At 44.4% G+C, this 17646-nt stretch overlaps 2 protein-coding genes across 4 annotated transcripts in view; one reads left to right on the forward strand and one right to left on the reverse strand.

Annotated features, from left to right (window-relative positions):
• The first annotated feature begins 2777 nt into the window (after positions 1 to 2777).
• On the forward strand, positions 2778 to 10794 carry FAHD1 (fumarylacetoacetate hydrolase domain containing 1). The gene is made up of 2 exons (XM_068246706.1): positions 2778 to 2812; positions 9394 to 10794. Exon 2 carries the CDS (start codon positions 9413 to 9415, stop codon positions 10073 to 10075), a length of 663 nt encoding a protein of 220 aa, XP_068102807.1. The 5' UTR covers positions 2778 to 2812; positions 9394 to 9412; the 3' UTR covers positions 10076 to 10794.
• A 4738-nt stretch (positions 10795 to 15532) lies between these two features.
• MEIOB (meiosis specific with OB-fold) overlaps positions 15533 to 17646 on the reverse strand; it is a 60168-nt gene continuing 58054 nt past the window's right edge. For all 3 annotated transcript variants that reach the window (XM_068246710.1, XM_068246708.1, XM_068246707.1), the window contains one exon: positions 15533 to 15833. In XM_068246710.1, coding sequence (XP_068102811.1) covers positions 15720 to 15833 — 114 coding nt within the window. In that variant the 3' untranslated portion in view covers positions 15533 to 15719. The remainder of the gene's footprint in view (positions 15834 to 17646) is intronic.

Below are 17646 nucleotides of genomic sequence, written 5' to 3' on the forward strand. Positions count from 1 at the left end.
GGGGGAGCGCTATACTGGCCACTACCTACCTATACTGGGCACTATACTGGCCAGTACCTACCTATACTGGGCACTATACTGGCCACTACCTACCTATACTGGGAACTATACTAGCTATACTGGGGCACTACCTACCAATACTGGGAACTATACTAGCTATACTGGAGCACTACCTACCAATACTGGGCACTATACTAGCTATACTGGGCACTATACTAGCTATACTGGGGATCTACCTACCAATACTGGGCACTATACTGGCCACTACCTACCTATACTGGGCACTATACTAGCAACTATACTAGCTATACTGGGGCACTACCTACCAATACTGTGCACTTTACTAGCTATATTGGGCACTAAACTAGCTATACTGGGGAACTACCTACCAATACTGGGCACTATACTAGCTATACTGGGCACTACCTACCAATACTGGGCACTTTACTAGCTATACTGGGCACTATACTAGCTATAATGGACACTACCTACCTACACTGGGCACTATATTGGTGGGCACTATACTAGCTATACTGGGCACTATACTAGCTAAACTAGGCACTATACTAGCTATACTGGGCACTTTACTAGCTATACTGGGCACTATACTAGCTATACTGGACACTACCTACCTATACTGGGCACTATACTGGCTATACTGGACACTACCTACCTATACTGGGCACTATACTGGCTATACTGGGCACTATACTAGCTATACTGGGCGCTTTACTAGCTATACTGGGCACTATACTAGCTATACTGGACACTACCTACCTATACTGGCTATACTGGACACTACCTACCTATACTGGGCACTATACTGGCTATACTGGGCACTATATTAGCTATACTGGGCACTTTACTAGCTAAACTGGGCACTATACTAGCTATACTGAGGCACTACCTACCCATACTGGGCACTATACTAGCTATACTGGGACACACTGGGGGGCTGCACCAATCCAGCATTTCCTACCCCCTGCTTATATGGGAGTCAATCATTTTTCCCTGGTTTTTCAGGTAAAAGTTGGGGGGTTGGCTTATATGCGGGTCGGCTTATATGCAAGTATATACGGTACATCCCTGTTTTATATATTTTTTTTCCTCCACAAGGCATTACTTAAGGTCTTTTCACACTATGTGCAGATTCCGCCTGAGTAATGTACAGCATGCTTTGCGTGTACGGGGCAGCATGTGTGTTTACATTGGATGTGAAGCACACTTTATTGTACTGTATGCTTCACTGTATGGTCGCTCTGCATCTCTAATGCGCGATGCAAATTTTCTGTACCATTGTGTTGCAATCTTACTGCAATGCACTGTGAAGTTATGTTCACAGTGGTGTTGCAGCGTACCAGCTGTATTGGAACACAAATTTCCTTGGGGGTACCCCACGCAACGTTCACAGTGAGAGCAGTGGGGTTTAACGCCGTGTGACGTTCCAATACACAGTATGCAGTGCATTACCGCAAAATGCACACATTAAGGGCCCGTTCACACTAGGGGTGTTTTCTGCCTTTTTTTCAAGCGAAGGTGATTTTTAAAATCACCCACAAAACGCTTGTTCAATGATTCCCTATGAGAGCGTTCACAGCTAAGAGGTTAATTTCCGATCTGCTCAGCAAAGCGCTGCCTGTACCATTTTTGAGGTGTTTTTGTTATAATGGAAGGTGTAGGAAAAACGCTCACAAAATCTCTTTGTGCAGCGATTGTGTTTGCACTTTTAAGAATAAATACATTGTATTTATTATTTTCCTTGTCAAAGAGTTCACTTCCTGACTTGCGTCAGGGAGTGAATTACAAAGCTGCTCTGAAAAAAAGCACTTAGAAAAACACTTTTTACAAAAACGCAGCGCACAGTGGAGCGCCAGGAGGGGAAAAAACACAGCACACAAAAACGCAAAACGCTTGCGTTTTTAGGAGTGAATGGGGCCTCACCATACTTTTCATTGACTGTATGCAATGCAACGCACGGACTAGGCCTCTTTCACAGTAGGATGTTGCGTTTTGATGTGACGTTAAAGTCGCAACGCAATGCCCACAAAAAGTCGCACAGCAATACTAAGTCTGTGTGACATTCACAGTGCACACGTTGCGTTGTGTGTAAAGTGTAGCGTTATTAGAAAGTGCTGCATGCTGTGCGTTGTACACGTTATTAGCTGCGTTGGACTGTTTGCACATGCTCAGTAATGCATACTTTTCATTACCTGTATACTCTACTGTATGCGACGATAACAGGGCATCAAGTTGCGATGCACATTTTTGAGGACATTGCGTTGTAATTTGTGTTGCGACTTTAATGTCGCATCAAAACGCAATGTCCTATTGTGAAAGAGGCCTTACAGGGAGTGCAACATCCACTATAAACCTAGCATAACATATTTTTTTTACTAGTTGAAATAATTATATATTATCATAAAAGTATGGTACAGAAAGCAGAACATGAAGAAACTGAAGAAACTATAACATAGGCTTTAGTGATGTAATGAAAACTCTCTCAATCACACTGACTGTGACTGCAGGAACAGTCCAGCACTTCTGCACACTACAGTGCCTTTCTGGTCTGTACCATGTAGCAAAAATGACAGGGGATGAAACTAAATGACAGTCAACCCATAACGCACTCTGTATAATAAAGAGATTATAACCGTGCCTGGATGTTCACTAATATTTATGATTTAAAGTCAGCTATAACCTGTTAATAATAAACTATATTTATGGAGAGGAGATGGTTTGATGTACGGCTCTTCTCCCCTCTGGCTGATTCACTTCCTGTTTGTCCAGTCCAGTAGTCCACGCGGATTGGAAGGTGAGTGTGTCACAGAGTGAAGTCTGGGGGAATATAGAGCGTTTGATTGTGAGCTCTGCTGCCTACACAGCAGTTAGTGCAAGGCTGCATGCTGGACTCTGTAATCTGCGCTGCGTGTTGTTTGCAGGTTATTCCAATACTCGGCTGTAGCTGCTACTGCTGCCACCGTGTTCCAACATTTTAGCATTCCCGACAGAATAGTAATGTTGTCCGGATCATGAACGATTCGGATCTTTGATCCGAATCTATTTAATGAGTCGATCATCCGAATCATCAAAATGAACGATTCGGATCGCAAAAGGGGCGGGGCCAGGAGCGACACGCCCCCTCTCAGCGGGCAGCGGGGTCCTGGAAGCAGGGATCGCTCTGTTGGATGGGAGGCAGCCTTGCAGGGACAGCAGGTAGATAAGAGAGAGGGGACATGGGTGCCACTGCCAGATATGTGTAGAGCACACATACTGGCTGAAACGTGCTTCTCATTATAGGCTGGCTGTTCCGTAGTGCTGCACAGTGAACACATTTGAAGCTTTTGGCTCAGCACAGCTCAGTAACTTTGCAGGCACTGTGATTGCAGGGCAATATGATCCTCCTGCTCTCGGCACTAAACAGCTGCACTTCACTTCTGGGAATGCTTTCCTTCACTGTGTGACGTTTGCATGGAACGTACACAGATGAGCATATAGGTGAAATAAATACATGTAAAGCATATGATTGCAGCATGTGGGTATTGTGTGCACAAACATTTCTGCTCTCTGCTCGTCCCTCCTCCCTTCTCTGTCCACTCCCTGCCCTCTGTCCATCTTCTCCCCTTCTCTGTGTGTCCACTCCCTCCCCTTCTCCTGTCCACAGCAGGGAAAGACCTGTCCTGCTAGTCATCTCACCCCGAATGCTTCGGTAGTAAAATGATCCGAGATTCGGATCAAAGATCCGGATCTTTTCAATGATCCGATTCGAATCATCCGGATCATTGAAAAGATCCGAACTTCCCATCTCTACAGAATAGTAGTGTTGTCTGGTTCATGAACAATTCGGATCTTTGATCCGAATCTCTTTTGTGAGTCGAATCATCAAAATGAGTGATTCGGATCGCAAAGGGGCAGGGCCAGGAGCGACACGCCCCCTCAGCGGGCAGAGGGGTCCTGGAAGCAGAGCAGAGATGGATCGCTCTGTTGGAGGGGAGCCAGGGACAGGTAGATGAGAGAAAGTGGACATTAGTGCCACTGCCAGATATGTGTAGAGCACACATACTGGCTATAATGTGCTGCTCATTACAGGCTGTCTGTTCCGTAGTTGTGCACAGTGAACACATTGGAAGCTTTTGGCTCAGCTCAGCACAGCTCAGTAACTTTGCAGGCAATATGATCCTCCTGCATTGCTCTAAACAGCTGCACTTATCTTCTGGGAATGCTTTCTTTCACTGTGCTACTTTACATTCAAAGTGTACAGATGAACATATAGGTGAAATATATGTAAAGTATATAATTGCAGCATGTGGGTATTGTGTGCAAACAAACATTTCTGCTCTCTGCTCGTCCCTCATCCCTTCTCTGTCCACTCCCTGCCCTCTGTCCATCTTCTCCCCTTCTCTGTGTGTCCACCCCCCTCCCCTTCTCCTGTCCTGCTAGTCATTTCACCCCCGAATGCTTCCCTTGTATAATGATCCGAGATTCAGGTCAAAGATCCGGATCTTTTCAATGATCCGATTCGAATCATCCGGATCATTGAAAAGATCCGAACTTCCCATCTCTACAGAATAGCATACAAATGCTACTGAGCATGTGCAAACTCATGCAGGTCATAAATTAACCCCATAATCCCCATCAGCAGCACTAACCTTGCAACCTGAGTAAGCAGCCAAAGGGAACTAGAACAGAAGTTACCTACCTACCAACCTAGAGTAGCTGATCGTTGTGTCATTTAACAACTGAAACCTGACTGGGTCATCTGGCCAGCTGCTCTACGTTTGATCTATTTTTTACTTACCGGTAGGTTTGCACCAGGCTTGCTCAGCCTTATGGTGGCCATACATGGTACAATAAAAACGTTCGATTTTCCCGTTTATTCAATCTAAATGATCGAATGAAAGTTGAAAATATTTTTTTTTCAATCAAGAAATTCGAACGATTATCCAGTTTTTTCGAGGAAAATCAGATCAGACATGCTGGAAAAATCTTTATATTCGATCTAACGGAATAATTGAACTAAATTATCTAATCGAAAAAAAATGAAAAATTGTACCATGTATGGCCACCTTTAAAGTGGACCTAAACCAAAGTAATTAAAAAAAAAGCTTCACTTACCTGGGGCTTGTACCAGCCCCCAGCAGCCGCCCTGAGCCCACGCCGTCACTCACCAATCCTCCGGTCCCCCGCAGAGGCTAAGTTTCGTTTTCCTCCCGGCTGGCCAGTCACTGGCCACTGCATCTATGCGGCCTTGGCCACGATGTGCATCCTCGTTTACACTCTCGTAGCGGTCCGTCTTGCACATGTGCAGTATGAGATTTTACGCATGCGCAGGACGCTTCCAGGTGACGTGAGCGAGGAGGTGCGTGGCCAGGGCTGTGCAGGCGCAGTGACTAGTCAGGGGAAATCCACACTTATCCACTGCGGGGAACAGAAGAATCGTTCCAGGACAGCGCAGGCACAGGGCGGCTGCAGGGGACTGGTAGAAGCCCCAGGTAAGTGAAACTATCAACAGCCTAGACTAAGGCCACATACACACATCAGACTATAGTCTTTGGAAAATGAAAGATCACAGACCAATCTTACCACCCTTCATGTAGTATGAGAGCCATACCCACAGTCTATTCTATGGAGCTGAACTCCCCATCAGAAAAAAATCTTTGCAAGATGCTGCACATACAGATGCTGTACAGACACAAAAGATCAGTATCTGCAAAAGATCTGTTCCTGCCAAAAATCCATTCCTGCAAATTGCAATGATAGTCTATGAGATCTGCAGATCATCATACACACATGATTTAACTAAAGGTGCGTACACACATGCGACTATAGTCGTTTGTAACGATCGTTCCCCGATCTTTACCAACGACGATCGTTACAAAAAACGAACCAACGACTATTAAGGCAAACGACGAACGAGGCAAATCGCTACAAAACAAAGTTCTGTCTTGGCGGATTTTTACCACCGACGATCGTTAGCAAAAGTGGTACATCGTTGGAAACGATCGTTCGTACCAGGCTGGACATGCGTACTTCACTTTTTCTCCAAGGAACTTTACAATTTTATGCGCAGGCGCATTAATGGTGTAACGTTCGTTCTAACGATGTGATCGTTACACACTTTATAGAACTAACTTTGCTTCGGTCGTTCTTTCGTCAATTAAAAGTTCGTTCGCCGTCCTCAACGAACGATCGTTGTCGCATGTGTGTACGTAGCATGACATTCATCTGCAGATCAGACAATCATTTGCAGATCTGAAAATCCATCCTGGTGGTTCTGATCTGCAGATGAATGTCAGTTAAATCATGTGTGTATGATGATCTGCAGATCTCATAGACTATCATTGCAATTTGCAGGAATGGATTTTTGGCAGGAACAGATCTTTTGCAGCTACTGATCTTCTGAGTGTGTGCAGCATGTTTGTGTGCAGCATCTTGCAAAGATTTTTTTCTGATGGGGAGTTTAGCTCCATAGAATAGACTGTGTAGAGTATGGCTCTCATACTACATGAAGGGTGGTAAGATTGGTCTGTGATCTTTCATTTTCCAAAGACTATAGTCTGATGTGTGTATGCACCTTAAAGAGACTCCGTAACAAAAATTGCATCCTGTTTTTTATCATCCTACAAGTTCCAAAAGCTATTCTAATGTGTTCTGGCTTACTGCAGCACGTTCTACTATCACCATCTCTGTAATAAATCAACTTATCTCTCTCTTGTCAGACTTGTCAGCCTGTGTCTGGAAGGCTGCCAAGTTCTTCAGTGTTGTGGTTCTGTGATGCATCTCCCCCCTCCAGGACCCTCTCTGCACTATTTAGATTAGGGCAGCTTCTCTCTTATCTTTTACAAGCTCGATAAATCCTCCCCTGAGCTGGCTGGGCTTTCACATACTGAGGAATTACATACAGGCAGAGCTGTCTGCACTCTGCAGGAAGAAACAGCCTGACACTTCAGTGGAAGATAGCTGCAGGGGGAAAGAAACACACAAATGATCTCTTGAAATTCAAAAGGAATGCTGTATACAGCCTGCTTGTGTATGGATGTATTTTCTATGTCTGGACATACTGTACATCAACCTACTTCCTGTTTTGGTGGCCATTTTGTTTGTTTATAAACAAACTTTTTAAAACTGTTTTTAACCACTTTTAATGTGGCAAGGAGCGGCGAAATTGTGACAGAGGGTAATAGGAGATGTCCCCTAACGCACTGGTATGTTTACTTTTGTGCGATTTTAACAATACAGATTCTCTTTAAAGAGAATCTGTATTGTTAAAATCGCACAAAAGTAAACATACCAGTGCGTTAGGGGACATCTCCTATTACCCTCTGTCACAATTTCGCCACTCCCCGCCGCATTAAAAGTGGTTAAAAACAGTTTTAAAAAGTTTGTTTATAAACAAACAAAATGGCCACCAAAACAGGAAGTATGTTGATGTACAGTATGTCCACACATAGAAAATACATCCATACACAAGCAGGCTGTATACACCCTTCCTTTTGAATCTCAAGAGATCATTGGTGTGTTTCTTTCCCCCTTCTGCTCTCATGCACTGAAGTTTTAGGCTGCTCTTTTCTTCCTCCAAACAGCTTTGCCCTTGTCTGCATTTCCTCAGTATGTGAAAGCCCAGCCAGCTCAGAGGACACTTTATCCAGCTTGTAAAAGATACGAGAGCAGAGAGAAGCTGCACTAATCTAAATATCACACAGGCAGTGTGCAGAGAGGGGCCTGAAAGGGGGAGTTCATAGCAGAACCACAACACTGAAGAACTTGGCAGCCTTCCAGACACAGGCCGACAAGTCTGACAGGGGAAAGATACATTGATTTATTACAGAGACTGTGATAGCAGAAAGTGTTGCAGTAAGCCAGAACACATTAGAATAGCTTTTGGAACTTGTAGGATGATAAAAAACAGGATGCAATTTTTGTTACGGAGTCTCTTTAAGCCTCAGTGGGAGGGTGGCTCTACATACCAAAATGCAGCAATATACTGTATAGCTATAGGACGTATTGCTGATGCTCAACCCAGGATATTTAATATAAAAATTGGCATCCTGAATAATTAACTGCGTTCTACTGTATATCACTACAGTGAGCTATGTGGATATTATAAAAAACAAAAACTGACACTTACGTGGGGCTTCTACCGGCACCCTGCAGCTGTCCTGTCCCACGCTGTCCTTTACGATCTTCCGTTCCCCGCCGCCGGTCACGGTCCAATTATTCCTTTAACTAGACAAATACAACTACGGCTGTGCACGTCCTAGCTCCCGCTCGCGTCTCCAGGAGCTTACTGTGCAGTACAAAGTTTTCGTGTACTGCGCATTAAGCTTCCGGAGACGCGAGCGGAAGCTAGGACGTGCGTGGCCGCGCAGTCGCATTCATCTAGGTCAGGGATGTCAAATACAAGGTGGGCCAAAATTGAGCTCTGGGACCAAGTCACGGGCCAGCCTCAATGTCTAGTGGCCACATCTCTTCCTTACAAGGTTCCCTGGTATCTAATAGCCCCTTCCATCCCCTATATAGTTCATTGGTGTCTAGTGGCCCTCATCTATACAGTTCCCTGGTACCTAGTGCTTTCCACCTCCCCATATGGCTTCCCTGGTGATCTAGGGCTTACCCTCCAATGTAGGTTCTCTGGTAGTCCGAAGTGGGCCACACATAATGCAAAATGGGGAAACCACATCAGGGCCAAATGTGATGGCTCTGAGGGCCAGATTTGGACCACGGGCCTGAGTTTGACATGTATGGTCTAGGTCAGCCTTTCTCAACCTTTTTACCTTGGAGGAACCCTGTAAATAACTTTTGGATCTCAAGGAACCCCTGCAAACAATGTTTTGGTCTCGAGGAACCCCTACATTTATTTTTTCAGGAGGCATGGTCTTTAAATAGGTTAGGCTGCTAATTTCACTATCTCCTATTACACTGCCACTCATTATACTGTCTCCTGACCCCCCCTAATTCAGTGCTTCTTGTTACAGTACCACCTATTATAGTGTGCTCTATTATACTTCCCCCACGATGGGGTAAAATGCCAAGGAACCCCTGCAGAGTCCTCAAGGAACCCTGGGGTTCCAGGGAACCTTGGTTGAGAAAGCCTGGTCTAGGTAGACGAATAATTGGACCGTGACCGGCAGCGGGGAATGGAACAATGGGTTTGTGCCATGGGCGGTGGCAGTGCATACACTGTCACTGTCCGTTACACAAACCCTTCTTCAAATACCGGTATACCAGTTTCATTATAGCATTAGTACTTTTTTTTTTTTTTAGGACTTTTCTTTGCTAAAAGTTACATTGTAGCTAAAATGAAAAATTATGTCCTGGGAGAAAAGTTAATTGTGTAGGTGTCTTTGTACACTAGCCCGAAATGCTGACATTTATTTGGATTCTGATTTCTTATAGAGCTATTTTTTGCAAAAAGATGGCCTCCCCTAAAAATCTGAGCCGGTTCTGGGAGTGGGGAAGAAAAATAATCTGTGTCGGAAGGAATTACGCAGAGCATGCCAAGGAACTGAAGAACGCGGTCCCCACAGAGCCTGTGCTATTTCTGAAATCTCCCTCGGCCTATGTCCGGGAAGGGGCACCTGTTCTCATGCCTTACTACAGCAGTAACTTGCATCATGAAGTGGAGCTGGGAGTAGTCATTGGTCGAGGAGGTAAAGACATAGCCCAGCAGTCTGCCATGGAGCATGTCGAGGGCTATGCACTATGCCTGGACATGACTGCCAGAGATGTACAGGACCACTGTAAGCAGAAAGGTCTTCCATGGACTCTGGCTAAAGCATTTGACACTTCTTGTCCTGTCAGTGACTTCATACCAAAAGACACCATTCCTGATCCCCACAATGTGAAGATCTGGCTGAAGGTGAATAGTGATCTTAGGCAGGAAGGACACACATCTACAATGATCTTCTCCATTCCGTTCCTCATCAGTTACATCAGCAGGATAATCACCTTAGAAGAAGGAGACCTCATACTGACGGGAACACCAAAGGGAGTGGCCTCTGTGCAGGAGAATGACGAGATGCTGGCTGGCATTGACGATATCATTAGTATGAAGTTTCAAGTTAAAAAACAGCTGTAATCGGAAATCTTTACAGGACTTGTCAAAGTTTAAGGCACAGTGTCACTGCAAAGGAAAGTACCATTGCTGACTGTACTGACCAATCAGATTAAAGATGTAATTTTTCCTGCTGAAGACCAGCACCTGATTAGTTGCAAATCAGTAAATTATACAAAATTATACATTTTACATGCTTGTAGATAGAACATTATATCTGTATAAGGATGCTGTCTTGGTACCTCCATATTAGAAAATTTAAAACAGAAGGGACAGCAATCACTTATACAGTAGAGTCTCGTTACAGTAAACCTTTGGATGTGGTAAACTAAAGGTGGCCACTAATGATCCAATCTTTTTCATCCAATTTGACCAAAACTATGTAGTATAAGGGTCAATTGAGTGGATATATTGAATGGATACTTTAGGCCAGTGATCTGCAAACTTGGCTCTCCAGCTGTTAAGGAACTACAAGTCCAATGAAGCATTGCAGGAGTCTGACAGCCAGTCATGATTCATAAAGGCAAATGCATTGTGAGATTTGTAGTTCCTTAACAGCTGGAGAGCCAAGTTTGCAGATCACTGCTTTAGGCAGTTCACTTATATTACGTAGAAAATGTAAGATTGGTTGAAAAAGATTGGATCATTAGTAGCCACCTTTAGTCCTCAGGTCTAAGCTAATGCATCTGTATAAATATACAATGTATGATCTGTTCTGATATAGTAAACTACTTTTTCTGGTCCCTTTGAGTTTATCATAAAGATATTCTACTGTAGTCGATTCTTGAAAGGCAAATAAACACCTATGGGGCAGATTTTCTCAAGACTAGTGCAAAGAAAAGTGGCGCATTTGTCCACAACTGCCAGTAGGAATCCTGTTTTGTTTAACAGCTAAGAAATGATTGGTCTTTCTATGCAGTGCTCCAGTTTTGCAGCTGCTGATAAATCTACTCTATTTACTGAGTCATGTAGCAGGCTTCATAGGTTTGCATCCAAACTGTTATTAAAAAAGTGCTGCAGATTCTGAGATTGTGCTTATTGCTTACCGTGACTGTACTGTCGCATGTATGTAAGTGTGTGAGGCCTGTACACTATTGCAACTTTGGGCCCTTGAAATGGTCGTTTGACATCGACCCATGCCTATTGCTCATTACCAGAGCTGGATCATCCACAAGGCAATTTAAGGCAGTTGCATAGGGCCTGAAAGAAGTCTAAGGACTTGGTGGATGCTAGCCCTCGCCAAACAAAAGCCAGGTGACCATAAGTGGTGGGCAAAAACTGCTATCTTTCCTAGGGCCTCATTTCATCTTAATCCATTTTTGCTCATTACTATTTTAGGCAGGATGAAAAACCTTGCGTCTCTAGAGAAAAACATGCTGTTCCGCAGATATACATCAGCATGTCTACAAGGAAAAAATCAATCAAAACAATCAAGAATGATACATTTTTGATTTTAGATGACAATTACTGCAAGTGTGTATGGGCATTTTTTTGTCGATTGCGCCTGGATAAAGGGGTTAAAGCCATCCCAAAATGTTGGCTGCTACAATTATCATCAATTGTCTAGCATGCCATTGCCAACATCTTGGATCAATCGTCTGATTCACCAGACGTCATCCAGCTGCCTTTGCGTGGGTTACACCATAACGTGTGCAGAGCACTTTTCCACACACTAACTGTACTGGAGTAAAACAGAAAAAAGAAATGGAACTTAGTAGCATACCACATTTGCTCACCAGACAGGGAGTGTCTGAGTAAGGGCTGGTACACACCAAGAGTGCTTCTGAGCTCTTTTAAAAACGCCATCACTTTGAAGCACTTGGCTAATGTATTTGAATGGGATGGAGCACAACAGAGATGAGCTTTTTTTCCCAAATGCAAAAGCAGGTCCTGCAGCATTTTTGCTGATTTCTGAGGCGATTCAGCCTCAATGTTAAGTATAGGAAAGTGGAAAATCGCTCTGAAAAGCGATTTTCCAAGCGTTTTTGTTACAGAAGCTGTTCAGTTACAGCTCTACTGTAACAAAAAATAAAAAAGGCTACACTAAAACGCTCCAAAAATCACTAGGCATGACTAGAAAATCGCTAGGCACATGCCTAGAATCGCCTAGGAAAATCACTTCAAAAAGCGCTAAGTGTTTGCGATAACGCTAGCGCTTTTTGGTGTGCACTGGCCCTTAGATCACGGTTTTATACTGTTTAATTGCCCTTTTTCGATTTAGTCTCTCAAATTGAAACGCACAGAGAGTGTTTTGCCTTCTGAGCTGAAGAATATTAATGACCCAGCAGACTTGAGCTGAATCATCTACTGTTAGGAGGCAAAATATAGCAACCCTCGCTTGTGTCATACTGTAACACCGCAAGGATGCCTAAGGGCTCGTTCACACTAGGTCTGGAAATGTATCCGTGGCTCCATTTTTAAAACCTGATCAAAACCAGAGCCACGGATGGCAATGTTAAAAATAGCAGCCGTCTTCACCCAAACAAAAAACGGATCCGTCTGCGTTTTAGCAGGGACCCGTTTTCAAAACCTAAACGGAAGGTCCGGATCTGCTGCATTTTCCCATAATGCACATGGGGCTTAATTCACTAAGACAAATAGCATGCCTTATCAAAGTTAACACACCTTATCAAAGTTAACATGCCTTATCAGAGTAGCATAGCGAGCGCAACAAACCCACAGGGGCTCAGGGCAGGACAAGTGGAGCTCTTGTCATTGCCAATTAGCGGGCATAATTTCGCTATGCTACTCTGGTAAGGCGTGTTAACGTTGATAAGGCGTTCTATTTGTCTTCGTGAATCAAGCCCATGGATCATGATACACGCAGGGGTAGTGGAGGGCAGTGCAAAAGCGCAGCAAACCTCTGGAAAGTGCGTTCCCAGTCTGAAAGAGAACCCGAGGTGGATCTTCGAGGGGCAGATGGGACACAGAGGCATGTCCTCTGCCTAATGACATGGCTCTATGCACCCCCCCCCCCCCCCCCCCCACGCACTATAGCCTCCCGAGTTTAGCGACAACATTTGTAAACACAAGGGAGAGGAATTCCCTGTTCAAAACACCCGGCGTTCCTGTAGGGTTTCCTGACCTGCCATTGGGCAGCTCTTTCTCCCTGGCGGCACCTCCTGCCGCTCCCCCGCCTCCCTGTACTCTATGGGAGACAGAGTCCCAGAGGTCACGAAAGTGAAAGTGGGCCTTTGCGGCCCACGGGAGCGGCGGGTTTTTTTTCATTTTGTGAGCCCACCTTGGGCTCTCTTTAACCATTTAAGCTTTCTGAATGTACTAGCTACGTCCAGAGGTCATGTGCGCTCCCGCGGCCGATTGCGCGCGTGCACGTGCTCTCCCGGCCGCGGATCGTTAGCCCAGAAATCAATGAATCGGGCCATGGTGCCCGATCAATGATTCCTCTCCCCCGCAGAAAAAGCGACCGCTTCTCTTGGAAGCCTCGCTTTTTCCGCCTCCTACGTCCTTAGAGTGACGTCATGTAAACAAACCTAAGGTTGCCATCTTGTGGCCAAAAAGTAAAACTACATAAAAATAAAAAAAAACATATTTACATAAAAAAAATACTATTTACATCCCACCCTCCCAAAAATACCCAAAGAAAATGTTTAATAATAAAAAAAAAAAACATTACAATAATTAAAAAAAAGTAAATATTTACCTGAGGGTCTAAACTTTTTAAATATCTACGTAAAGATGAATTATTTTTAATTATAAGCTTGTAAATAGTGATGGCTGCAAAACAAAAAACATGCACTTTTATTTCCAAATAAAATATTGTCGCCATACATTGTGATAGGGACATAATTTAAACGGTGTAATAACCGGGACAAATACAATACGTGGGTTTTAATTATGGAGGCATGTATTATTTTAAAACTATAATGGCCGAAAACTGAGAAATAATGCATTTTTAAAGTTTTTTTCTTATTCTTCCTGTTAAAATGCATTTACAGTAAGGTAGCTCTTAACAAAATTTACCACCCAAAGAAAGCCTAATTGGTGGAGGAAAAAACAAGATATAGATCAGTTCGTTGTGATAAGTAGTTATAAAGTTATAAGCTAATGAATGGGAGGTGAACATTGCTCGGATGCATAAAGTGAAAACAACTGAAGGCTGAAGTCAACGTTAAAAAAGCATGTTACTTCAGTAAGTCCCCCTGCGCTTGGACCCTAGTCTAAACAATCTTTGAGATTAATGTCAAAGATTGCTTTTGGCTGTGCTTTACTCCTTGTACGAGTGTGGCTGCATTTGGCAGCCATGAAGTACAGTCCGCAGCTGTTCAGTAACACGGGGCCGCTTGTGCATTGCTTTTTTTCTCTGTGCTGGAGCAGCATTGTGCTAGTGCATAGCATGAACTCAATTGCACCTGCGCAGTGTTGGCTGGCTTGTACACAGAGGGGAGCGTGGCTGCAAAGATAAAGAGGTTCCTGGCGAGCAGTGGAGGGTTCTATCAGGGTTAGGGCAAGCCTCTGGAGGATCCAGAGTTTTTCCCCTACTGAGGTAAGTATGTAACTGTTTTTGTGCTGATTACAGGTGTACTTTAAAGTTGACCTAATTAGTAGTTTGTTAAATGTTTTTGGGAAATTTTCAGGCTTCTTTCACAGTGGAATGTCACTTTGTGATGCAATGTACAGACGCAAAAAACTATAACGCAACGCTTGGTCGCACAATGCAGGCTGTGGTACAATGCGTTAGGTAACAAAAGTGTTATGCAGAGCGATGTTATAGATGTGCGACGCATGCGCACTTTAGCAGACTGAACTAATGGGTGGGTACTGAGTATAGTAATCACTGCAGCTGCTGCTGACTTTATGGTGCATGTGCAGACATAACGTTGGCAATTGTTATTTGCAACGCACTGCATGCTCTACAGTCACCTAACACAGCACATTACACCACAACGCAATGTGTGCTCTGTGAGCGTTTAACATTACAGTGTGACATTCTGCGCAATGTGCGCCTACAACAGTTCCTGTTCAATTGCCCCCCCCCCCCGCAAAAAAACAAAAAAACATGTAGACATTGTTTGCATCGTGGGCTATGCAAATGGATAACAAATTATACAATTTAAGAGGAAGCAACCATAAAAGGTTTAGCTTACTTCCTTGCTACAGTACTAAGCTTTGTGTAAGTCGGTATTTAAAACCTGCCAATGTGGGGACATGGATAAATGGCTATAAGCCTGAGCCCCTCTTATAAAATACAATTGATCTCACCAGTATATGTATGTAGTGCTGGCTTATGGCCACAAGGTGGCGGAAAAGAGTTATGATCTGCAGACTGCCATCTGCTTCATGAGATTCAGACCTTGAAAACTTTATAGAGCACAACATGGTGATGAACAGAATAAATTGCAGAGCTCTGTTTTAATCTACTTGTTTACTGAGCAATGTTTTATAATCATTCGATGATCTTTAACTTGAAAAAGAAACTGAATTGTATCAACAAATTTCTATTGTTTTTAGTTCAGTCTAATATGTATTTAACAAATTTATTCATGTAGACTAAGAAAGATTTGACATAAAAAAACATGAAAAGACGTTGAAAAACAAAACACGCTTATTTTCTTAATAGATTATGGTTTCAAACAGTCAAACTGTAAACTTTATAAACAAGTATATTATTAATAATTAAATCCTAGAGGCTGCATGAGGTGCTTTGTGTTCAGAATGGAACATCACTACGGAGAATGTATTTTAACACTTCGTTGGGATCTGCTTTTTTGCATGACAGAATATCGACACGCAGTCCGTCATTGGCTTTTGGTGATGAGGAAACCTGAAAAAAGTGATTAGAAAAAGTTCCATCAGCTCCGTAGAGAAACACGATAGAAACACATGAATGAGTGGCCATGTGACCTCTTGTTATCTTTCTCCGCTCTCCAGGAAGTGAGCTGCTGCAGCATGTATGCTGAGGATGCATGCAGGGCAGTTTCTAGGCTAAACTGCACCCAGGGCAAGGGTGTTAAAATTGCACCCCCTTCCTCTCCACCCCTGTGGACTCGTGAAGGGCCCGTTTCCACTGTTGCGACGCGATTTCGCCGGCATCCCGACGCTTGTAAAAACGCATGCAGATGCGTTTCCGCATGCGTTTTTACCCGCGATTTCGCATGGCACTAACCATGACTCTGCCAGGGCAAAATAACATTGAAAAAGGTGCGAAATCGCACGCGAATCGCGGGTAAAAACGCATGTAAAAAACGCATGCGTTTTTCCTATTAAATACATTAGCGGCGATTCGCATGGATTCCCGACGCAGGCGAATTCTGTGGGTCCCGTCGTGCAGATTTGGCCCGCCGCCAAATCGCTCCCGCACGCCGCACATATGGAAACAGCCCCGGCCACTTCAATGTACCAAGCGAATCCGCATGTCGGCGCCGCATGCGGATTCGCTATGGTGGAAACGAGGGACAGCCACAGGTCACAAGTAGATGGGAATAATTACTAGTGACCAGCCGCTCATCCAGGAGGAAGCAGGGACCAGGAGAACACACAGGCGAAGAGAGCCGACTGCTCCATGGGCGCAGCGCACTGACAGCCTGCAGTACCGGACATAAGGTGTCATCACACGGTGGTGATGTGATGATGACTTGACGTCTGACACATGCAGCCCAGGAGGAGTCAAGGAAGGTAATTGAGCTGGTAATCTTCCATTTGGCTGCAGGGCGGTTATGTCCTTCTGCCTGCGCCCCCCTTCTTCTACTTGCCGGTCTGCGCCCAGGGTGGTCACCCTGCCCGCACTGCCCACGAAACAGCCCTGGATGCACAGCTTATTCATACCAGGGGCAAAGTGCAATGTGCTATGCGGTACAAGGAAACCTTGTTTCCCGGAGGCTATCTGTGAGTACAATTTTGGGCAGGAAGGATAAAATACATTAAAATCCTTTAAATTAAAGTTTAAAGGACAACTGTAGTGAGAGCGATATGGAGGCTGCCATATTTATTTCCTTTTAAACAATACCAGTTGCCTGGCAGCCCTGCTAGTCTAATTGGCTACAGTAGTGTCTGAATAATACCAGAAACAAGCATGTAGATAATTTAGTCAGCTCTGACAATAATGTCAGAAACACCTGATATGCTGCATGCTTGATCAACGTCTATGGTTAAAAGTATTTGAAACAGAGGATCAGCAGGACAGCCAGGCAACTGGTATTGCTTAAAAGGAAATACATATGGCAGCCTACATATGCCTCTCACTACAGTTGTTATTTAAAGGGACACTGGGGGGGTCGGGGGAAAATGAGTTGAACTTACCCAAGGCTTCTAATGGTCCCCCGCAGACATCCTGTGCCCGTGCAGCCACTCACAGATGTTCCGGCCCCGCCTCCGGTTCACTTCTGGAATTTCAGACTTTAAAGTCTGAAAACCACTGCACCTGTGCTGCCGTGTCCTCAATCCCACTGATGTCACCAGGAGCATACTGCGCAGGCCCAGTATGGTCTGTGCCTGCGCAGTATGCTCCTGGTGACATCAGCGGGAGCGAGGACACGGCAACGCAGGCGCAGTGGTTTTCAGACTTTAAAGTCTGAAATTCCAGAAGTGAACCGGAGGCAGGGCTGGAGCATCGGTGAGTGGCTACGCGGGCACAGGAT

Source organism: Hyperolius riggenbachi, chromosome 7 (genome assembly GCF_040937935.1).
Source record: "Hyperolius riggenbachi isolate aHypRig1 chromosome 7, aHypRig1.pri, whole genome shotgun sequence".
Lineage (NCBI taxonomy): Eukaryota > Metazoa > Chordata > Amphibia > Anura > Hyperoliidae > Hyperolius > Hyperolius riggenbachi.